The sequence below is a fragment of the Zootermopsis nevadensis genome, unplaced genomic scaffold, assembly GCF_977971745.1.
Source record: "Zootermopsis nevadensis isolate Lab colony 2312 unplaced genomic scaffold, Znev_1.0 Znev_ptg000028l, whole genome shotgun sequence".
NCBI lineage: Eukaryota > Metazoa > Arthropoda > Insecta > Blattodea > Termopsidae > Zootermopsis > Zootermopsis nevadensis.
Genome location: NW_028259160.1, coordinates 18,186,515 through 18,211,262, shown reverse-complemented (window position 1 = coordinate 18,211,262; position 24,748 = coordinate 18,186,515). Strand labels below are relative to the sequence as shown.

At 50.7% G+C, this 24,748-nt stretch overlaps 1 protein-coding gene across 3 annotated transcripts in view; it reads right to left on the bottom strand.

Moving 5' to 3' along the window:
* Nucleotides 1-23,986, bottom strand: part of Actbeta (inhibin subunit beta) — a 30,027-nt gene extending 6,041 nt beyond the window's left edge. For 2 of the 3 annotated variants that reach the window (XR_015537344.1, XM_087356838.1), the window contains exons 1-3: nt 23,737-23,986; nt 14,371-15,779; nt 559-779 (exon numbers count right to left, since the gene is read on the bottom strand). Coding sequence is in view for 2 of the 3 variants with exons in the window: in XM_087356838.1 (XP_087212964.1) it covers nt 559-779; nt 14,371-14,806 (657 nt within the window). In the remaining variant the exon portion in view is untranslated. The remainder of the gene's footprint in view (nt 1-558; nt 780-14,370; nt 15,780-23,736) is intronic. The other variant, XM_022057486.2, reaches the window with a different exon arrangement.
* Between the last annotated feature and the right edge of the window lie 762 nt (nt 23,987-24,748).

The following is a 24,748-nucleotide window of genomic DNA, read 5'->3' as shown; positions in this document are numbered from 1 at the left end:
ACCACGCAATCAGGCGTGATGAAGGTGTTTCGCTTGCCGCTGACCGCGTTCAAATGTAAACAAGTCTCTCAATTACAAACCGTCTGCCACATCTGATTGGCAGTGATGTCAGCCAGTCGTTTACATAACTTGGAAGTCGCAGCGCGAAGCACGCACGGTCGTGGATGAGAAATGCTTACAAGATTTTCAAACTCAAGAGGAGAGAGAACTTCGCAGACCCAGTCGTACATGGGAGGATCTAGACGAGGGTGCGCGTTGGATTCATCTGGCTCCGGGCTCTTGTACACGGCAATTCGCGTTCTCATCCATAGAAAGCGGGGAGGGGCCGACAACAACGACAAAGTTCTCCCATTTTCCTGAGACACTTTTGTAAACGAAAGTGGAGATTAAGCTTTTATGCACCCGGTGGTGGGTGGAGCGCCGTGCTTTTGTGAGTGGTCGTGCAGGAGTAGAGAGATCCCGTTCGTACGGCCACTCCGTGGCGATCCGCAGGCGACTAATCATTCGTCAGAACCTCTCCAGGCCCTTAGCCTCAATGTGATGGGAGCTACAACGTACCTTACCACTTAAGTGTGTGGTATTGGCGTGCAGTCGCTGGCTGACAGTGAACACCCAGAGCGTCAGGTTCTTGGTGTGTCTGAAGGCGCGGTGGAGGGGCGACCGGAAGTCGACGAGGACCCACAGGGTCGCCGCTTTTACCCGTAGTTCAGTTCCCGCAACGCCGCCCAGCTCTTGCGCGTGCGAGAACTCCAGCAGGGGTTGTCCGTTGAGAGTGTGGCCTGAAACAGGAGAAAACGTTCATTCGGACAGTGGACAAGGGGTGGTCCTCCTCCGCGCCACGAAACGTATAAGCGACTCTTTCAATGCGGACACGACGACGGCAGACGGGAACCGCGGTCCGCGAACTGACTGGCTCTTCGGCGAACACACGAAGCAGCTTCGTGGCCTCACGCGCAGCTTTCACGAGAAATTACAGAGCCCGCCACCTGAGCCAGACAGGTCTGTTCATTAAACCAGGGGCCTACGAAGCTAATATGCACCCGACTGAGTCACTGGCTGCTGACCTCGTTCAAAACGATTTCTAAAGTCCAGAAAAATTAGGAGCAACGGGGCGCGGTCACAGACAGGCCAAAAGCATAATAAAACTAGCAAAATGAATATGTGGAAGACATAAACTGAAATGCGTCATGAACAACAGTAAGAAATGTAAATGGGAAGTGTGGAGGGTTGAAATCGTTATTGAAGTTGGCGAAGATGACACTCAGGAGGAAATCCCGGTTAAAATTTACTTCTCTCAAAGTTCCGGAATCCCGAAAGCAGGAGCTGGACACAACGCCGTGGTTCGTCTCGTAAGTAAAATGGAACCCGGGGGTGGCGGCCATTTTCATGCAACGCAGCAGCCGCTTTCAATGAGCTTTATTGCTATTTTACGACAAAGCTTTACTGCGGAACGCAGCGCAGTTGCAACACACAGCAGCTTCTGCATTTCCTTTCCTGCAATACAAAAGCGATTTTATGACTCCGCTTTAACAGCGTTCGTTTCAAATCTGCAAATACTTCAGTCGGTTTCGCGTGCGAGCGATTAAAACGCCATACCTGTTCGACATCACCATAAAACGACACGCGCTCTCGGGCAAACTGGGACAAAGTGCAAAGTAAACTTTGTTGCAGCCCACGTCACGCCCTTCCTGATCGCTGCCACGTCTCCCTCTCGCAATTGCCCCTCACTCCTTCGACTGCCCCAGTGACAAAATCCCATTCAAATGTTTCCAGTTCCGACCGCGCGGATTTCTGCAAATTACGCGCGTCGGATCGCGGACCCTGAGACTGAACCGCCACTGCCTGTGCGTCACCACCCGCTGCTCCAGAAATGCCAATGGCTGCCCCTTCGTCATACGAACAACTGACGCCGAGAAGTTTTGCAGATTATCTTCTGGCCTCTAGCCCCCCCCCCCCAATTCCTGTTCCATTACCGGCCACTTGCACTACAAATGATGTCTTAAGGTCAGGAATGAGTTGGAGCTACACTACCTCTCCCCGCAAGCGTCTACATGGCGCACAGCGCGACAGCTTTACTCTTTCTATACACACACATCCAAATCTTCGTGAAACATAAACACATGACAACGGGAAATCAGGTCCAGTGCTAGGCCCTTGCAAACACGGTAATGAACTTTCTGGCTGTGTAAAAGGAGGGGGATTGCTAGGCGACTATCAGCTGTCGATGACAACTCCGTAGTGGTGACGCAGAGCGCGACTGTCAACTGCAATTCGTTTGTTTCTCGCGCCCTTGTCCTCTTTTTGTCGCCTCCTCCACGCGACCCTCGCACCAGCAAACAGGATTTTAAAGGGACGTCAATTGGGCAACGAAGCGGACCGGGTTTCGAGAATGGACCGAGTGGCTACTTGCCAGGACACGCCGTGGAAGTGTAAGGTCGCGCGCGCGCGCAAATGTTGCTGAAGCCGACTTCCCTCGTCAAGAAGCTCTTTGATCTGCCTGCAGTGTGTGTGGGCGGGGGGGGGGGGGGGGTCCCCGACTTCCCATCCCACACTTGGAAATCAGAAAATTCGTGCGTTTCTTAGTCACACGACTGGCCAACTACGACCCACGAATTGTTTCAAGTCAAGTCGTAAAGAGTAACTGGACTCACGAAAACGCTGGATATCCCCCCCCCCTTTTCTGGAAGCGAAAGGGTTTCGAATTCCAACACGGAACATTCAGAGGGTGGAACAAGTTAGGAAATGCACGCACGTCAGAATATGAATTTCTACCTTTACGAATGGCACCGAGTGTTCTGGGATCAGCGAGCGACCTTAGACCCCGACGCTCATGCCAGAAGAACCCGAATCTGGTCTCCCTCCTAGACGAGAGTTCGGCAGGCTATGTAGTCAAACGGATGTCTCCTTGCAAGAGCCCTACGACTTGACTCGCCCGAATATCGGGCTGACAGAGAGACCGAATTTAATAGTTTTTAGCTACTTCATCAAAAAGCGAAGAGAAAAACGAGAAAATTCTAATTCGTTTGCTGCAAGAATCGGCTGGTGACGCACCGACGGGAAGATATGCGTTCTGTCGCCGACGAAGGGAGTGACGTCAAGACAGACAGAGCGGCTACCTGCGCTCGAGATTCAGATTAAAACTGAAATGACTTGACAGTTTGACGCAAAACTGTTTCGGCCGTCACATCGGAAAGGCGACACAGCGCAGATGCTTTCGCCGAACTTCGCCTTCATCAGTCACAAAGGCCGAAGTTTACGGTGCAGTTAATACGTCGATAATGCAGCACGCAGCTTGAACACGACGACAGATCAAAGGACACAGCAAGCAGCAACGCGTCATGCAGTGCGTCGTGCAATGTAATGCACATCGCAGTCTTCGTCAAAGTCTGGAAGGCTTCGTCTTACTCCCCGAAAAGCATTAAGCTACGAGGCACAGATAAATCGACAAGATGAGCATGGGACAAAAGCAGACACGAACCAAAGATAAGTAGGGCCCTCCTTTCCTGAAATCCCTATAATTTTTCACCCGCAATTTTCTGTACAAAGAATTCCAATGATACAATGGGATTGCTCGTTTATTATGACCATCGTCCTCACTACGTAACGGAGTAGCCACGTACATATGTCGATCTTGCACTGTGACACCGGCCACGTTCCCCTAGCAACAAAACCAGAATGTGGACAGAGCTATTTTACGTGCAGCGAGAATGGCATTGGGCTCTAAGCACCACGTCATGCTGCTGTCCCCTAGTTTTCCTCAGGACGGGAGGAGGGGCAGAGTAAAACCAAGTTAAACTCTCATCGAGGGCAACCGAAGTCCTTGTCTGTCTCCACGATAAGAAAATTCCCGACAGGGCGAGCGGTCGCCAGTAAGATCAGCGAAAGTGCCTGCGACGGACAGCACACGACAATTGTAAAACGTCTGAAACAGCTGAGCGACTGCGGGCGCACCATTACACCAGCTGTCCACCACCACCAATCCCTCGTGACGGCGACAGCGAAGTGTCTGTTGGCATCACGGCCTTGGTTCATGATCCACAGCTACGCATTGAAGGCAGTTCCGGAGATTCAAATCTGAAAAAGCCTTTTCAACGCACAGACAGATGGGGTCCCCTACAGGCGTAAATCGTCTCAAGAAGAGAATTCGACGTGTCGACAGAGACAGACACTCGGGTGGTCGAGTTTAGTGGGAACGCGAAGGGAAGACGACGAAACGGAAGATGACCAAGCAAATTGGATGGCAGTGTGTGTGTTGTGTTGTGTGTAGGGGACTGCGCCGCAGCGGAGCCGCCGGCATCGATCCAGTCTACAGCCCCTCGGAGGGAGACAGACAGCACTGAAGTGAACTTGGAACAAGCGAGTTTTTATATTAATTTGCCAACTGTGCGGCTTGCGGCTTTGCAAGTCACAATACGGCACTGCGGTTCTTAACCACACGTCTCGACGAAGAACTGTCGTCTGGGTGGCAATTCGAGGGTCGCCTTGTTGCTCCGAGGTCCGCCCACCTCGTCAACACCAAAAGACTGCACCGAATTAACGTTGACGACGAGCAAACGATAATTGATTCGGGATCAAGGTTCTCACTGCGACACTGACTGACTGACCGCCATGATGACGGAGTCAGTAATCTCCTCTGAAACGTCGGTCGGCGACTACACGACGCGACGTCCCGTGGTCGTCAAATCTCACCACTTATGGCCACGATTCTCAATCCGCGTCAGTTCTGGTCAAGTCTCGACATCAACAGCTGCGCTGCGTGGGGGGAACACAGCCCAACACAACAAAGTAATAAAACTTGGGATCAAGACACAAACCCATAAATAAATCAATAAAAACAACCGTCTAAGGAATAAATAAAACACTCCCGTCAGCAGAGACGCAGAGTAACAATATCATAACTCTCACTTGACAGCGTTAATTACGCGGCTCACATTTCAACCACAAGCGAAGGAACGCCATTCGGGTATCAGCGCCACACAAAGGCAAAGCAGGATTCTGACAGCTCATGACTACTGGAAGCAGAAGACCGATCAATAAAGCAGAGAAGCTGGCAGTCGCGCAGCTGGTGAAAAGACCCGTCTTCGCTGCTCATAACCCACAACCCCTTGTCGCCTGTCACTGACTGCGGAATTCCCGCACTTGAATTGCCCGTTTTCAGCCCCAGGCCTGTTACGGTGTCCCGCATGACAGACCACTCGCCCATTGGCTTGCTAAAGGACAAATTCAAACCGGATTCTTAACCAGAACATTCGATGGCCGTGGTTTCCCCCAGTTCGCTCCGTCCGTCAATTGTTTAGAGGATTTTTTTTCGTCAAGCCTCTGCAACCAGACCAGCTCTGGCGTCCACCCAGGGCCCTATCTAATGGGTCAAAGCGCGGCCGGAGCGTGACGCTGGTCACTCATCCCCATCTAGTTCCGAGGTCAAGAATGAGTACGAGCTATACACCACCTCTCCCTCCAAGCGCCTACGTGGCGAAAAGTGGGACAGCTTTTATACTACGGCTCCCGCAGACAGGCCGGCCTGTTCACGCCAACAACCTTCCGTACTTACCGATTTGCTCCTCTGTCGGGTGACCACAGCAACTCACTTCATCCGTTTCATTCCACGCCGGCGTAAAGCGTCGATATTTCACCCAAGCGTTCTTAACGACACGCGGCTCTGAGCGCGGACTACAACCAACCGATTCTGAGGTACCTCAAAATACCAAATTTAACATAAATACAATGGCAGTTTCGGCGTCACTGACCGACAGAAAGTCGTCATCTTGAATTCGTTCATAAGAGACGCCGCCTTTGAAGCTTGAACTATTCGGCGCGGCAACTTCTCCTACTCCTACGTAGAGCGGGGCAATCTAAACGCCCCGGGGTTCTGTGTGGCCTGGCTTTCACTCGCCCTCTACGCTCTGCCCCTAAGCCCCTCCAGCTGAGTCCTTGAGAAACTGATAGTCGCTCAGCTGGTGAGAAATTCCCAGTCCGCTTGTGGAATCCAAAGGTTCATCACCGTGTTCACAACAAGTAGCCAATGGCATCTACCCTGAGCCAGTTTAATTCAATCAACACCGTCCCACAGTATTTTCCAAAATCCAATCTTAATATCATCCTGCCATCTGTGCCTAGGTCTTCCTAGTGGCGTCTTCTCTGCGCGTGCTACGTGCGCTGCTAATCTGTTCCTCCTCGATTCGATCATCCTAGTAATAACTGGTCAAGAGCGCAAACCGCAGAGGTCCTCGTTTTGCAGTCGTATCTTCGTGACGTCAACCTTTTCCTTCATCAGCATCGCGTTCCAGCTGGTCCGTCGTCTCGTCACCTGTCTGCGTAAGAAGAAGACGTTGGCCGACAGGTGGCTAAGAAGGCAGAAGAAGGGGGAGGGAGGTATACAGCATTTTCTAAACACAAAGACGGCGACATTTGGAGGCAAAGCAGCGGGAACACACAGCATCACACTTCTACACAATACCCATTCGAACTGCTGTAAACCATTTCGCGTTCCATCCCACCTCCGTTATTGACGTGTCCTTGTGCCTGACGTCATCACAGCCAGTTTTTGACAAATGCAGTAAGTAACCGGAGCTTCTCTCAGCGGTAACAAGTTATAGTTAGGTCGCGAACACTGCGCGGTTAGCGTACTCAAGGCGGAGAAGCCCTCACTCTTCTAGAATAGACCCGGCGATTTTAAGATTTCGACGCGAAAGGTATGGAGGTGAATTACAACAAATCTGGACGGAGCGACGAGTACATAAATGGAAGCACGTGACTCTAAACGAGGCCTACGCGTGGTCTGGTGACGAGACTGTGTCAACAGCTGACTGACAGCACGACGAAGTCCTGGCAGCCAGAGTTTGAGACACTGAATGAGATGTTAGTCTTCTAAATAGACTTCGACACTGATCGACCTCTCGGTACTCTTGACCCCAGACAGTTTAGTTTCGACACGGTTATTTTCGCAGTGCAGTTCTACGGTTTTATCCGAATTTTACTCGCAAGACGTTTTCGAATTTTTCGTTGTACCGATATCTGTTACCCGAAAACATTGTTTCAGCTTAATTTCTCATGGTCTGACGCAGTAAATTAGCACCACCGAGAGAGAGGAGCTCATTGGAGAACCCTGACCCACGTAGTAAGAAAACGAGAGTGGGGTAACTCTGAGATAACTGGAACTACACTGACTGAGGACTTTCCATTTTGCAGTAGGTCGCAGGCCACGGCCACTTCCACCCCGATCTAGGCCGTCGCCGGCATCGTCAAGTGATTTAGTATAGTCGCCAGCCGGAACAGCGTATCACGTGACCCGAATAACTGCACCCGGAGTAGCAGCAGACTAAGACGCGCTGAGCTGCATTCCGTGCAACGGAGCGCCACGCTCCGACCGCATTACCCCTTCCCAGGGACAGAAATGAAGGCAGTCGCGGTTGGCAAGACCAAGGCCTCGTGAGGGAATGGGCTTCCGGACATCCACGGCAGCCCGGAAGGCAGAACACGGGTTCCGAATGCCGTCACAGCCCCCGCTCGCGGAAAGCCAGCAACGTCCTCCTTACGTAGAGCACTCTTTCGGCCTGAAGAGAAACCAAATGCCGCAGTTGGAAAATATGGGTAGAAACCCGCATTTACTCGTGTTCCAATGTTGACGAGGGTTTGCCGTGCTCTGAATAATCGAAGCGAAATCAGTTTTGGCCCCAGGACTGCCACTGCATTCTACGCGTAGTCTGACAACTCCGCGAGAGTTCCTACAGCACACAAAGTGTTTCCAATTGCAGATCTCTTTTTATTTTTACGGCGAAGCTGCAGTAAAACTGGACGTAAATTCGCTCAACAATTGTGCGGTCGCGCCGATCGCCCACACAGAGGCCCCAGCATTCGAGCCAGACCAGCTCCGAGAGCGATTCGTGATCTCTGGCCTTGGCCGTGCGGAATTTATGTCCTGCAGCAGCCACAGCTCAATGTGCGGACAGCGAAGTGCACCGCCGGTTCACAGGACCACCAACAGTTCTAGGCTCCGATCGGCTTTACTGTCCGTCCCACTGCTTCTTTGCCCTTCTGAAACTTGTCTCTAGCCAGGGACGAGGTGACTGCTTGATGGGACCCAAAATTTTACCGCGGTCTTCTGTCAGCTGGTGACGAAGTGCGTCGGTTTTGACGACGCAACTGTCCACTCGCGGTACATGCCATCGGCACAGCTACAACTGTAACGCCACTGATCCCCAGGGTTCACATGTGAACATAAGGACTATAAGGGACGGAGTTTGAATGTGCGGAACTTTTATTTAAAAGCACGCATGCGTACTTGCAGAACCCAACCATAGTCCCTGTAATTAACCCTTTGAAGCCGAAGAGAGAGAGAGAGAGAGGAGAAAGTGGGGGGAGTAGCGATAGGCACTACTGTTATAACTGGGCGGGAGGGGTCTAAAGTTGGTTTGAGGATACGAAGGCTCCCAGGCATTGCCCGCTCGTCCTTCTGGTATGAATAGGTTTAGTAAGGGCAAGGGATTTAGGAGACAGGATGGGGTAAGAGATGGATCAGGGTCTTTGCGTTAATGTTGAATTCTGATATTGGCCTTGGAAGGGCGGCGTTTTGGAAAAGATTTACGTTGGTATTAGGGGGGGAGGGGCTACTACAGAGCGGAATTTTGATGTTAACACTGGGAGGGCTGCATGAGAGGCATGCAATTGAAGCCGAAGCTAGTCTGAACGTAACTTAAGAATACAGCCCGTACCGCAAAGAAAACACCGCACGTAATCATTACAAAGATGTTTAAGGAAATGATCGCTGTTGATTCTGAGAATCATACGAAACCCGCGCCATTACCGGTTGTTAAACCAGGTGGTACACACAATTACCACTAAGCCCCGCACTATTAAGACGTACTGTCCGCATCGGATGGATGTGAATGATGAGCTTCGCGCTCAGATTCCGTCAGCTGTCTGATGCCGCCGCCCCTGACGGACGGATCAACAGGTGGGCCAGGCGGTAAAGCAGCTCACACACACTTGCGGGTCCGTCTGTCCGTCACGCATCGACAGGGCCGCACTAACTGGGCGGCTGGCTGGTCTCTGAACTTCCCGCCGAGCAAATGGCAAATGGCTGAGAAAAGCGTCCAGTACTAAACTTGAGCCTCAGACGAAGAAAAGAGATGATTCAGTGTCGAATGCCAAAGACTTCAAGTCCGTGTTTCCTCACAAGTTCCAGCAGCTAACAAACAGGCACGTGACACCAGCAGCCACATTCATAAAAAAAGGCGACAGACAACAGTGAACAAGAAAAGTAGATACAGACCGACGTTTCAGAGGTACTTACTACCTCCATCATCAGGGCAATGAGTACACGGCTCTACAACTTAGATTTCCAAATAAAATAACTGTGACAATCGATAACAGCGATAAATAACATGCAAACGTCCGCCACTGCTCCTTAAAAACAATATTACGAAAAAAGTCTGTGGCAACGAGACGGGGCCTCAAAAACGCGTTCGTAAAATAAAGGAAAATGAAACACGTTCTCTTCTGACGTTACATAGAAACAGGGAGCTACGTAAATCAGCCACGGGGCATCGGAACGTACGCTCTAGGGGGAAAACCTAACGAAATGGACGGGCGAGAGAGACTGAGTAAAAGTTTTCACTTTTTCATCTTAATTTCAACGGCAGAGTGTCTGCAGCATATTCCGAATTCTCAAAATCAGACACACAAATTACTGCTGTGACGAGAGCTGGGTTGGGAATTCAGCACAAAGGGAGCAACCGCTAGCCATGTCGTATTTGTACCGCCGATTCGCCAGTAACTGAAGTTCCTCGCGCAGACGATGAAACAAGAACACGAGTTTCACGACGGAGCAGGGCACACAACTGGTTGACCTCACGGCGGAAGGAATAAAAAACGCCTCGAGAAAAACTGAACAAGCGCCCTGTGCAGACAATGAAACCGCGGACAGTAGCAGGAGAAAGATTTTACCTTGAACTAAACAACTGGAGTGTTTCTGGCCATGGTCTGGAAACTGAATCCTCCGCTTTGTGTGTGTGTGTTTACAAGAGAGGATACTATTAAAATGGGTCTTAGGCAAAATCGGTGTGAATGAGCGGACTGGACTGAACGGACTCAAGATATGGTCCAATGGCGGGCTCTTGTGGACGTAGTAACGAAAATACGGGGTTCCAGAACGCGGATTTTTTAACCATCTCAATGACTCTCGCCGTCTCAAGACGAACTTTGTTTCGTAGTTCCAAAAGTACGGGATCAGCAGACGGACACTCGAGTCGGACGAGGAGAGTTGACAGAAGAGGTTACGCGAGTCCTACTCCCCGCGAACTCTAGGAGCCTTAGCAATTACGAGCGCGAAAACAATCCTCTAGTTCTCCTCCAGCGCGGTTAAGTGACAGGTTCACCCTGGAGCTCCATTAATCGAGATGTTTCACATTTCAGGCAAAGAAACAGAGCAGAGAAAAAGCCTGCGACTAAGTAAGTCAGCGGCAGTGAACTGTAGTGTGTCCGGCCTCAGTGGCCCCTACGAAAGCCCCGCGCGGCGGGTGGGCGCCGCCCTCTGAACTACAAGGGCAGTTGTTCCGCGCCACGAACAGCAGAAAGGCCCGCAAGTCGCTTCCCGGCAGCGAGGCCCCCACTTCGTGTGACACACAAACCGACCTCAAATCTGACGAGAAACAAAGTAACCAGCTGACAGTTGCTCAGCTAGTCAACACATTTCCCGCCTTTACGGGACCCGAAATTTTATTACCGCTATCACACGAGCCGGAATTCAGCCACCTGAATCCACTCTACACCCCAAAACGCTATTAATTTACGATTCATTTAAAATCCCTCGACACGTAATCCTAGGTTCCCTTGAGGTTTTCCGACAGCACCATGCGTGCTACAGTCCCGAGTAACAACGTCTGGAGAAGAACAAACACGGAGATCCCCGCGTCTCGCCAGCACCCTGCTACCGAACGTGGGTTCGGCGCAAGAGGTTTAAAAGCCCCAACCAACATCGACTGAGAACTGCCTTTCGCTGTTCATTTGCGTGCAATCATAAAACGAAAACGCCCAGACCCTGAACGCGTTGCACCGTGATCGATACTGCGACTTCGATATAACTTCGTACAGATACACAGAAGCGTAATTAAGTTCGTCCCGAACGCACGGCTTGCTTGACCTTATAAGAACATGCAACGAAAGGCCGAATTTCCTTCTTCGGCCTGTAAGACCCCTGAAGCCAGACGTAATACGAAATCAGTGGAAATGACAAACGACCGATCGCGAAACTTACGAGACAAAGGACCAGAAGCGGGAGGCAGCAACAACGCCACCCGGCAATCGGCGGACTGATACCTACCACGCTCCTTGGCACAGTTTATCGGCTTTAACAGAGCCGTTAGCTGATTTAAACAATCGATAAAGTAATTTGATAATTCATGAACACACAGAAGGTGCGAAATAATGCATCGATCCGCCGCAGATTCGATGCGGAGTTTGCCGTCCACACACACAGCAGCACCGTCCACTCAAGCAAACGCTTGGCCACAAGAAGGAATGTTTGGCTGCCGACGCCACGACATGCGACTCAGCCCGACAGCCAGCCAAGGTCGCCGTCAGTGGCACGGTTCGATTCCAGGACGCGGTGGAACAAGTGAACAGCGCGTCAGCACGGGTCACAGAACAGCTGACGACGTCAGCAGACTCCTTCGTCGACGACAACGAATCGACGAAACTGCCGAGGACATACGACGACCACTACTTAGAGAAAAAGACCGAGAGGAAAACCGCGACAAAGAGACGGATGGGCGTCGTCTCGCTCGTCACTTGGCGTCGGACCCACCGCTTCCTCTTCACACTGGCCGCCCTCTGCCTACAAAACCGATCTATACCTTACCCTGACGATGAAGCTGATACGTTCCTCCACCCAACAGGGCTACACGGTGTCACAACCCACTAGACCATAATCCACATTTTCATTCCCGTTAATAACTCACATCCGATCGGTCAGCGGAGGGTAAGACGAGTGAACCCACGCGTCCCGCCATCAGTTCGACAGCTAAGTGCAAAAGTACCACGGCCGCCAACATGTTTCTCATTTTCAGTCTGCAGACGAAGTGCCACACTAAAAGTCGTGCTTCAGTCGTGTTGGTATTATCAATTATACGAAATTAAAAAGCAGACTACGAAGTTTGAATGGTCTCCAATTCCATAACGTTCACACCAAATTTCATGAAAATCCGCCCAACTGGTTTCGGCCTTAAACCTACAGACAGACATGCGCGATGTGCAAAGAACTCCCAGTAACTGCAGATCAGGAAGCCCAGTTCAGAATGAAATGACGAACGAATTTAGCAAGAACGGGCATGTCGCGCGAACAACCACTGTCAGCGTCAACAGCTAACCGGTTACTCTGAAGGTGTTCTGCTGCCTGCACACGGAGGCGGAAGTGAGGACGCAGCCATCTGCCCGTCGTTCCGGTAAGAGGCTCGTCAGCCGTACAGACCGGAAAGTCGAACTGCTTCGTCCTCGCGAAAACTCTTCCGCGCAAATGTTTCCAGATGCAACTACTGTGAGGTCGCAAGGCCCAAAAGGACTCGGTGCCCTCTTCCGACGCAAGAAGAACGCCAAAAGGTCGAAACAGGAAGCACTGGCTGGTAAGACGCAGTGCAGCGGCCGACTTGTCTTATTTAATGACTTACGTCAGACAGCAGAAAAATAAACACTCGAGGACGAACCAGAGTTCTGACTAATTAATACTGACTTACAAGCAATTGTACTTTTGTGGGGGGGTTCCGGAAACACGAAGAACGGGATGTCGTCCGTCGGGACGCTTCGCGTGGGGCGAGGAAGACGCAGAGTACGACGTTTACGAAGAGACTGCGCCGACCGCAACGTCCAACCCTGGTGACGACACAAAATGAAGTGACCGACGACGACGACTCCAGTCTGGGGCGACAGGAGATCGCCCGCACAGCGACCTCGAACGATTCCAAATTAAAGTGGACATTCGTTTTCTAACCTGAGCTGTCGACCCTGCAACAGAATGCAGCCGAGTCAAACACGGCTGTAGGGATCAGGAAGGATTCGGGGTGGCCTATTTCATCAGCCTGTGGAGACTGAGGAAAACACTTCGGCTCATGTTCGCTGCCCCTACAGCAACCTGCCAACAGGCCCGGCGGCACACAGAAGCACACATCCCGGATGTAAAGGGAAAAAACTCCTCTTTCCTTCGGCCGAACAGCAGAGCGGCTCGCTCCGACAACAACGCGTCCGTCCACTCCCCCATCCGCCTGATCTAGTAAAGAAGCGGCTTTCGGACATTGCATGGAATGCAGACCACGGCCGAGCAAGCGAAGTGCCAGCTGCTGAGGAACGCCGTGGCTTGGCCAAGCGTCGGGCTTCAGGCTTGAGGAATACGTGGAGGGAGTCAGAGAATGAGGAGACACAACACAAGCAATCGCGATCAGTAGGAAACTTTTTAAAACAATTCAGACAAGTCATTAAGTTAGGAATAAGTAAACTGCTTGATATGTAAGAAAAGTAAAGTAAAGCCGTCCCGCTACACGCCATGTAGGCGTTTGGGGGGGGGGGGAACTCAGATCCTCATTCTTGACCTCGGCAGTAGATGGGGGTGAGTGGTCGGCATCACGCCCTGGCTAAGCTTTACCCCCGGGAAAGGACCCCGGTACCCATTGGACAGGACCCATACGAAAAAACCTTAGAGAAGCCGGTCTGGACGCAGAGGATAGAGGAAAATACACCTCTGCCCCCGTCAGGGTTTGAACCCTAGCGATCCAGCCCATAGTCAGTCACTACACTGGCTGAGCTAACTGCTTGGTGTGATTTAGTTAAAAGACAACCGTCATCTCGTCAACTTTCGAAAATGTCAAATACGAGGGTACAAAATGTTGCCTAGACATTTTAGAGAAAGGTTTTCAGGGTAGAAAGAGGAAATGCAGTGATTCTAAGCGCGAAGGCTCTAATTATTAATTAGACAGCAAGAAGTCACACATGTCCGTGGCATAACCGAAGGGACGGTCGCCTCCCGTCTCATTCCGACAAGAGAACGCGCCCCAGAAAGCTGCTGGTCGCGGACCCTCCGACGCTCCTCCGCACGAACGAGCGAGTTGCGTTTGTTAACGACGCAGACATCAGCTGTTACCTCAGACTCTCGTGACGTAATGAGAGTCGGAATGAAGCGGCTCCGTGTCTAAAACAGACGCGAATTTCGAAATCGACTGCAACACGCGGCGGGCGTTCTTGACATCCGCGGAGCCAAAGTGCGTGTTTTAGGAATACAATTACATTCTTTCGCACATTCGGCCTTGTGCTTGTACGTGCGTGCGTCAGGAGTAGCGCCACCTGAGGGGGCGGAGAGAACCTGCGTCTTCTTCTTCTTCTTCTTACCTGGTTCGGCGAATGCGATTATTTCCGAGGTGCGGCCGTAAAAGTCGTCGGGTTCAGACTCCGGGGGCCGCGTGCTGGACGGGGCCGGACTGCTGTCGTCGTCGTAGAGGACGTGCTGGGTGACCAGTCCTGCGCCTCTGTTGCCATCCTGGTGGCCGCCGGTCTCCTCCGCCCGGTACAGGGTCTCCAGGATCACCTCGCGGGGCACGGGAGACGTGACATTCGGCTTCTCCTTGAGGCCGAGTTTGGACAAGATCTGTCGCTTGATGGTCTCGAGGCGGATCTCGTCTCTCTTCTGTTCCGCCGGCTGTACGCAGTTGGGACAAGGCGGCTGGTGATGCTGGTGATGGTGGTGGCGCTCGGTGCAGTCGGCGCACGTGACGATCGAAACGGACAGGAACAGCACGACGGTCAGCCACAGACAGCCACGCAACATTCTGGCTGCCTGCTGGAACGTACAATGAACCTTGGTGCCTAGACGAAATTTACTTCTAAGTCCATACGCGGTCTTCCATTGCCCTCGCAAGTGTCGCTCCGTTACAACTGCTTCACTGAATGTTCATCTTCTAATTTTCGGTAATTGCTGTAGAAAATGCAGCCTCGCCTTTGCATTGCTTGAACTTTTATTCTTAACTTCGGTTCGTACAATTATTTCAAAAAATAGCATTGTTTGTTTCAGTATATCTTCCTGCTGACAGCGTCAATTCTCGAATTCATGACGGCCGCTGATTCACAGTCAATGCGTCTTTCTCATGCGAACGCATCGTCACAAAACAGGAAGCCGGTTGATTTCTCAGTCTCTTCGGCACAAATTTTCGTTCTGGAACGTCGAGCCATTAAATTGATTCAAAGGTTCGCGCGCGTGCACATTACGACGTTCGCCTTACTCCCCTGAGCTACAACACGCAGGAGTTTCCGCACTTGTAAATTGCTACGACTTTCGTCTGTACTGAAACACACGCAGGACGGCAGATGAACTGACGACGAAAAACAAAAAACCAGCGAAATGCACACAGCAGCGCCACCCACAACCCAGCTCTGGCTGCGGTCTGCGAGTTAACACACGGCTCTGGTCGCTCTTATTCACGGCGGGCATGCGCAGTGACGCGAGGCAATGCGCGATCAGCTGACTGGCGATGTGAGCCACACCCACTCTCGAGTAAAACCACGTGGAGTGCTGCATCTGAAATCGCGTACGTCATGCAGATGTGGTGATGCGATGGCATATCCGATTCCCCGTTGCCTGCCCAAAGGCAAACCCAGCAGCCAGCCAGCCACTCGCCTCCCATTGACTGCAACCGGCCCGACACCTGCCTTAGGCTCAATTAAGCTCGGTCCATTAACAAAGGCATACACGTGTAGTAAGCGGAAGAACAGGGCGGACCTAAGAGAGAACAACTGACAGGAGACTGGAAGAAACCACAAAAGAACCTCATAATTTGCACTCTTCACGGCTAAAGTGGTTCAAATGGAATTGTTTTAAACAAATGTTGTATAAAATTAATTTCACGTTGACACTCGTTCAGTGCCTCTCTTATTAACATCACTAGAGCTCGAATTAGCTCAAAAGTGGTCGAATACGAGACGGTCACAAGGAAATGTCGCGTGCAGAGACACGACCACAATGGTAGGGGGGAGACTTGTGTCTACACAGGAGATAATATTAAACTGAAACTTGAGTCAGAATGTGGCCTGTCAATACGTTTCAGTAGCGGACTTTTCGGAAACGTGGCTCCCACGCAACGCGAGTTTCGTCTTAACCCTCAGAGTGACTGAAGTTCTCCAATCGTAATTATGCCCAGTCAGTCAGTCAGCTGCGTCACGCAAATCAATAGTTCCGAAACTTGAAGCTTACTTTTAAGGTCGCTCAACTCACGCGAGATCTGTGATTCTTAAGGCGGTTTGATATGTCCGTACTGGTCACAGGGTGGCGCGTACTCCTGACGACGCAACGGCACTATTTATTACATGACTCAGAAATTTGATGTGGAAACAGAGCTTGAAGAATGCACAGGTTTGTATAAACTAGCGCAAGGTCTTGCCTGCGTCCTGCAATAAAACCCCTAGGCCCGTGTTCGCGTCTTCCTCGGACAGGCCGCGTTTTTCACCCACACAAAGCGATGAAACAGACAACCCCGTGAGGCCACGACAGAACACATAACTGATGACCATTATCATCCAGCGGAATAGCGCGGAATATCTGCGTGCTGACACACGCGGTTACAGAATTCCTTTAGCAGCGAACAATAAAATACAAAGAAGAGAACGGAGTCCAATTATCAGAAACTATTGCTCGCCCAGAAGCCCGTCTTCCCGATTAGATCCTTCGCCAGTGGCGATAGTGCGCTATAATAACGTACCTACGTACAGCCACGCCCACTCGGCGGTCTCCACCCACTGGGACTTGTCCCATACCCGGAGGCTGCAGAGACCTGTTAGCGAAGCGAGAGACCAAAGACGGCGTAGACACTGGCTCTTACTCAACACTCCACCCACGTCAGCTACGAGCTCCACGGAGCTGAGATTTTCTCCAGAAGCTACCTGACGGTCGCTCGGCTCCTCGACGAGAAACTTTATCGCCGTGTTCTCTCAACAGCCCAGACTACCTCCCCCCCCCCCCCCCCCCGGCCACCGCCACAAACAGTGGGCCATCCTCACGTTGGATCCACCGAAGACGTTTTTCTCAGCCGAGTGCAGTGGCACGAGCAGACACGCAAAGCGCCCTCTCTCTCGTCCAACCTGCGACGGTCTGCGCCAAACGCACGAACCTCGCGAATGCGAGTAAAACGCCGATACGACGGAAACTCTGGCAGAGCGTTCACGTGTCTGTCTGTCTGTCTGTCTGTCTGCGCCTCGTGTGGGCTTCCTCGTGGCCTCGGCTGCTCCGTGCAGGCGTAATAAAGCAGTCGCTTCTGCTCTGGAACCAGTCGGCGGAGCAATATTTTTGGGCGTTAGCCTGGTCCACGGCCGAGTTGGCGCCACTCGATACTCCACAAGGCAGAAAACAAGTGAGCGGCGGAGAGCGATGCCGTAAATTAAAGAGAAGAAAAAATCCACCCATAATAAAACCAAACGTCGCGGCAGAAACACCTCCCCCCCCCCCCCCCGCGCTGCTCGTTCCAGCAACAAGTATGCTGCGAGCCACACGGTCCGGTGATCAATCTCCAGACTTGTCACCACAGCCACAATCACGTGTATTGTCGCCATGTTTGTAATTCCTGAGAGCGTCTAGCGACAAATGTTTACGACCTACCTCATTTCTAGACGAAATGGTCGTCAGTCCTCCCCGTCGAGACTTAACTGAACCGCGCAGTCGCATTCCACATTATGGCTGTCTTAGCACATTTCCGAGGGTCTGAACTACACAGCACTGCAAGGTCAATCACACCTCAGCACTTCGCACGGTTGGCACGTTCAGATCTGAAGAGAAACGTCTTCAATGGCGTAATTTGTTTCTGCACATCACCACCAGAGTGCGAAATGAGGAGTGACAGAAATTCTGCGTGAGACCGTGGACCAAGTTCATCCCGTACAACGGCAACCAACAAACTATGGGCTTAATAAGGACGGAAAATTTCTCAGCCGTCCCAGTAACGACCAGGTTCTGAAGGAAGCCTCAACTCCACTCCTCCGATGTAATTTCCTGGCGCAAAGGCGGCAGAAAGCCTTCGCTCCCCTGATCCAACCTGACCTGTGTGACCCCATTATACACTTAGTGGGAACTGAGGTCGCCCACAAATCCCTCAGGATATTTCGGTGCTCCGCCGGGGTTCGAATTAGCCACCCTCCAGAAACAAGTGAGAAACTGGGTCGCTCTCGCCACCCCCCAAGTTCACGCCGCCGACGACAAGTACATTTTACCACCCTCTTGCACGGAGTGCCTCGCATTGCTGCCAACCAAATCCATGAGACAAAATCCTTCTTGGGAAGCTGACAGTCGCTCAGCTAGGCATGAAATTAGCTGCCATTTATGGAACGAGAATGTTCATTACCGTGCTCGCAACAGCCATCCACCGGTCCCTATTGTGAGTCAGATAAATCCAGTCCACACCCTCCCACTCGATTTTCTTCAGATCCATTTTAATATTATCCTCACTTCTATGCATACATCTTCCGAGTCCCTTTCGGATCCGGAACCGTCAAGACTGAACGTTGCTCATTTCGCCACAAACGTTTTCGCCAAATTTCGAAGGGATGTCACAGCTGAGACTTACAATCGAATCGCGTGTGTTTGGTTCCTCGCTCCGTTCCTAGAGGCACTGCACAATTGCTCATCTGCTGCTGCTCTCTACTAACAAGAATCGGCACTAATACCTGACCCTTCGTCTGTGACTCTGTCGATATTGACAGACGCGATATTAATTTATTTTTGTAATCAGCGTAGTTATGTAAGAAAACGATTAGAAACGACAACCACTAAGGTCAGCGATTCTGTTTGGTCGCATCGACCGGGGGGGGGGGGGCAACGTGTGGAGTCTTCTTCAGGTGGGCAGAGCCCGATTGATAGCTGAAGGCTTTCAAGTAGGAGGTCGGAAATTCGTGTCAAGGTAAATGGGTTACAGTTTAACTTGGGATGAAATGTCCTCCTTGACACTGCCACAGAGATGCGTAGCATTTTGCCGTACAAAATGAGGAGTCCAATGCAGAGCGCAAGTTTCCAGCTGGATAAAACGAGACGAGGCTCCTTCATACAGGAAGGCGCTGTTAACCGCTGAAGAGTATTTCAGCAGAACGTGGCCCGAGTGAGTTCCAGCGAAAAACCCTGATCAAAATGACGGACAGCGCATTCTCTTTAAGCGCGAGACTTGCGGAAATATCTCACTGGGACCACAAAACGCGCGTCTCGTCTTTCTCCGCAACTTGCGCAAACTGGCGCCGAAACGCGCGGAGCAAAGCGTCCGAATCAACGACGTGTGTGTCCCACCGCTTTCGGCACAATCCCGCAATGTCGAAACTTCGTGGCATAAAAACCCGGTCAGCGGTTCTCCAGACAGACAGACAGACAGACATGACGAAGCAACCGTTCGTCGCGAGCGCTGCTAAAACACGCACTTAAAAAGTTGCGACCGGAAGTTTAATTAAAAACAGGTGAACAACGGGAGTTGCGAAGTCCAAACAGATGTGTACTGTCTCCTTCAAAACAAACGCACAATGGAGAGGTCGCGTCTTGCCGCACATGCTTCCATCGAAGGTTCTACGCGAAAATTTGTCGCACGTCTTCAGTTTCGCTTTGTGTCGATCAACGTGGCTCGCCGAAATACCTCGTGCGCCTCACCGGGGCCGGCATCTTAATGTGGCTTATGAGTCAGCTGACGTTCTGGGCCCCTGTGCGTACGGTCAGACGTTTTACGTATCTTACTCCCGCTGTTTCGTGTCTCCCTCTCAGGGTCACGTGTTTCAGCCGAGACAGTGCTGCTATCTGTCAGTGGCCATAAGAAATATTCCTTCTCACACACAATAACTAGAGAACGGCTGAACGGATTTTCTTGAAATTTAGTATCTAGATTGTGCGCCCAACCTGCGCACATTTCGTACACGTCGTGGCAAGGGCGCAAATCGGCTGCAAGCATTTGTTTGAGCCGCCGAAGAAACTGTATTTACGACGCCTTTCGATGACTTCAGTGCGCTCACTGAACAAACGACGGAAGTTGGTTGTAATGTAATTCGTCCACGTGGCCCAGGCGCTTGTGAAGTAGAGGCGTTCTTTACAGGATTTAAATAAGGGAGATTACGCTGAATGAAGGACAGTAATAAATCAGTCGACCGAACAACAAAGAAAATATGTGTGCTTGACACTGCAGCTCCTAACACATGCACTGCGCTATCTTTACGGCGAGAGTCGGAGACATTAAAAGAGCGTAAGGAGCTAGGGAACACGTTCATTCGACCCTCGCAAGCAAAACGCAACTTGGCCGCACCTAAGTCTACCTTCTGTCAGTAGCAAACGCCCTGAAAAAAGAACAGAAGGCTAGCACAGAAATCAATGATAATTAGCACATGACCGCACGCCACGACGGAGCGTGGACCGATGTCGCCAAGACCGGCAACATCATGCAATATTTATGGCGGGGAACTGTTTTGAAGTTAAAGCCACGAGGGAACTAAACGTCCGCTGCTGGAACAGACCTGAGGTAGAAACATTGGCCCGTCATGTCGACACTTATCAATAACTGAAAGGTGGTTTTAAAAAAATATTCACTAAAACTAATCTTGAATTTGAACCCGAGTTAAAGAATGTCTCTGAAGTGTGAAAATGGGTCGCCTCTTGCAGTAATTCAGGCGCAACATTAAATCGCGCGCGTGCAAGAGTGGCATAACGACGTTACGTGTGTCGCCCGAACAGGGCGCGCTGGATCAGCGCGCATGAGCGGCTGCATTATGAATGAAACGAGCGTCCGTCCTACCTAGTCAGTACGTGCAGAGCGGAAACCTCTGCACCGCCCTTAAAGACGAGGAGGCGCTCCTCTGCCGTTCGATGTCATCGGCCAGGACACGCGTTTCGTCTTCACAAACTGCCTTCGTTCATTTGTTTCTCAAGCAGTTCATTCCAACAGATTCGTTCTGCTTACGAACCAGAAGTCATTTCTCAAAGTACGTACAATGGATTTCTCGGTCACGCTATGCGTTCGGGGAACAGAAGGCCAGGAGCTCGCCACGTTTATAACTCACTCCACCCCCGCAAACGCAATGGACCGTCCGAAGTCGCACGCAGCGAAGTACCAACAATACGTCCTAAGTCCGATCCTGATTGTTTGAAAGTCAGAAAGGAGACCGGCTCTCGAGGTGTGTTGCCAAATGAACAAACAAACAAACTAACTAACTAACTAACTACCCGGGGTTCAGTGACATGAAAGGAGTGGAACCTTTCCCTGCGCCAACAACTCAGAAACATCATAAAGCGGGTTAAGACAGACGGAGCAACGGTTCTTCAGAATGAGGCTGCATGAGTTGTCCTGAAGAAGCCACGCATACGTCGTCAAACAGCTCATGAGCCAATCTGTCTCCCGACAGACAGCCAGTCGCTCAGATAACAAGAACCACTTCTGTTAAGGAGATTACGCCGACGCGACGCACTGCCGCGAGGAACACCAGGCCGTTTCGAATCTCCCTTGACTTTCCCGATTGTGTTCGCGCCTGAAGGCGGTCAGGACTCGGGCAGCGTCAAGTGTAGAAATCTCGACGCTTGACGCCGTAATCGCAACAGATGACGGCCGTGGTGCCAGCCACCCCCACCCCAAAATAGTGAGCCGGAACTCGACGGCGAGACACCACTTCGAAGACGTACGCGTAGATGGGCGTATAATATTATTAAAAAGGCAGTGTGGCCCAGATTCGTTTAGAAGGTTCTTGTGAACATTCGAGTTCCATTAAAAGCGGGAAACGTCTTTCTCTCCAGAAGGGCCCTGCTCCATTGAATTGCTTAATTAGCTTAATTTCTTTATTCCGTATCTTTCCTTCGGCGACCGGGATTCACGCAGAAAGCAGGAAATCGCACCTCAGCGCTTCGCATTGTGACGTAGCCCTACGAGGGCGATGACCGCTGGAGTATGCAGCGCTCTTTAAAATCTAAATTGATAATAAACACTTCCAAGAATATGCACATTGTATCTAGAAAGAAGCGCGTCGTTAATCTGTTTCTGGGAAATACGGTTCACATCTGCATGGCCCGTTAAGTGGGTCAGGTTGTAATGCACAACTGCAGACGCTTTGGCTTCGCCGACCACCGACCGAGACGACAGGTGGTTAATGCACCAAATTCGGCAGGACCGCAAACCACGGCGGTTCGCGACTGGAACATTTCAGTCTTGCGCCGTCTCCCGAGAGCTACTTCTCCGTGTTCAGACACCGACCGAGTACTCCGGATTTTCGCGGAGGAGAAAGTCCGGGCACACTTTCTCTCAAGCCTGGAATTCGCGCGCGCGTATTAGAAATGCAGCGTCTGCCTCTATCTCTCTGTCTCAAAAGAAAACTCGGAGGACCGAACTGCGACTCCTGAAGGCTCCGGGATCGACCCTTGTAAGAGACCTGGGCAAACTGTGCCAGCTGCGCCGAGTATTGCTGGAAGGACGTCGAGAATGGCATCGCGCCTTAAACCAAGATTCAGCATTATTTAATTTGCAAGCGTCCGGACAAGAACCAAAACCACTTAATTACGTCCATACGTTCCCTTAAGTCGTCGACCTTGAAGGACATCGCGATATATCGAAAGACGAACGTCGTACTGGCAGTGCGGGCCTCGGACACACACGGAGTGAAGTCAGCTGTTCCTCAAAACGCGTAACCACGCGCTTTTCTTTCAACAGAGAGATAAGCAGTTTCGATATGCTATTGGTAAAGACGCACTGTTGCAAAATGTCTGCGTTGCTATGTTTGTGGGACGCCAAAAGGCAGAAGCATCAGCTGGCTCGCATATTAAGCCCAATGACTGACTGATCTGTCTACTCATACACCCTCAACATGTAATTCTTTGAATCTGAGAGACTAAGTTCCTTACCAATAGAAAACGACAGTTCAAATCGCTTTCTCCGACACAATTTCTTTGTTAACGTAATTCTGATGTGCGCTGCTCTGACACTCCGAGCAGCCTCGGCTAATGGGGCATGTTCAGCGTTCCTAACACTTCACTACCCGTTACAATTCTTGGAACCAACAGGCTGCTTTAATTCCTATTTCTTGCGCATATATTACAGTGTTCTATTGGTCAAAATGTGCCCCCCCCCCCCCCCCCACCAACAGCACTACGGTACTGGGGCCAGTTTCACCCCACGTTCAATCGAAAGGCCCTCTGACGCTTTGCTGTTCTTATGTTGGCCCCACTGGCTCCTCCTTCCTGTTCCTTTGTGGGTGGACCGAGTCCGTTAATATATGCTAAGTTTGTGCGGTTTTCGTTCCTTCCAGCAAGGATTGCAAACCTAACCCAACCTTAAATATTTCCCCCTAGTCCATCTAGTCCGTCACTTGATTTGTTTATTTTTGTTTCGCTGAACCGAACTGTCGTCGATTGACGGGATAATGTAAGCGATGGTTTCGAAGGAAAGGGTCTTGACGTAATTTCAGATACTGAAACGGAATTTTCATGTCGGGACACCCGGGCCAGGAGCCCGGATTTGAACCTGGGGTCTTCCGAATTCGGAACGGGACCGCGACGTTCTGTAACCCAGATTACGTGATAATGTTTACTCCACAAGTATTATTCTTGAATCGGGAATTTCAGAATGTCAGAACCTAACCTTGCCACGGTACTTGACATGTTGGTTCGCCAAAATGGACAGGTCTCCTGGATCTACAATTAATCACACTACTTCATTTTACCTGAAACTTTACACTATCAAAAGCACAGCCAGAAAATATAAACAAGTTACTTACATTTCCGATGCAACTGTACACTTTTCTGCATTCCGCGTTCCAACTTCTAGTGTTCGTTTAAGAATATAATCGCCAGTCGCTTCTGCTTACACAAATTTGACTCCTCTATAGTACAGAGGTCTGCTTTAAAGTTACTTCTGGTGTTAAATGACTTAATCCTAAGCATGTTTTGCCTGCACTTAAACCGCACGCGTATCACACAACAAATTCATCACTTCACCTTTCACAGACAAGAGAAAATGAACGCTCTTTCGCGCTTGCTCATTGCTTTGTTTACGAAAAGCAGGGTGCTCAACTGTTCAACACTACATTTCTCCACTTACCAAAACTTAACGACTTTAAAATCAATGAAACCCAAGGACACGATGACAAGGGAACGGGCAACCTTCTACGTTATATTAAGGCTATCGTACAACATCGGAAATATGTCCGTTCATAATGGAACGCTTAAAATATAACAAAAATGCAACAAAGAACTGGTTTTGGTGTCAACTGCGACCGCCTTTAAATGTTGGCCGTATCGAAAATGTCGTACGCATTATTGATCAACATTTATGCAATGTACGATCAGACACTTCAACTGAGCGTATCTGTGGAGGGCTGAACATGCAAACGGAGAGTACGCTAAATCCTACAGAAAAATCGTGTTCTAAGACGCATACACGAGATAATATTAAAAATGTATGTTAGTGAAGACGGTTGTAGGGATCGGAGGTCCAGTAGCGCGCGCTGAAATTTCCCGGTTCAGTTACCAGATTAATAATTTGTTGACATTTATAAGAGGAAGTAAGACTTCACAGACACACCCTGATGTGTTTCTGGGAAGTAGTGCGTTTCATCTGCTCGTAAATGCGTGACGTCTTGTCGATCTGTTTCGACGGTCAATCTGTCATCACGTGTTTGCTGCGATCTTCCTCCTTCCATAATTATTGTGCACACAAAGACACGCGTTTCCAACTCCGTCCAACAACTTCATTCTCCTAGGGTCAACTTTTTGAAGACGGCGTGTAGC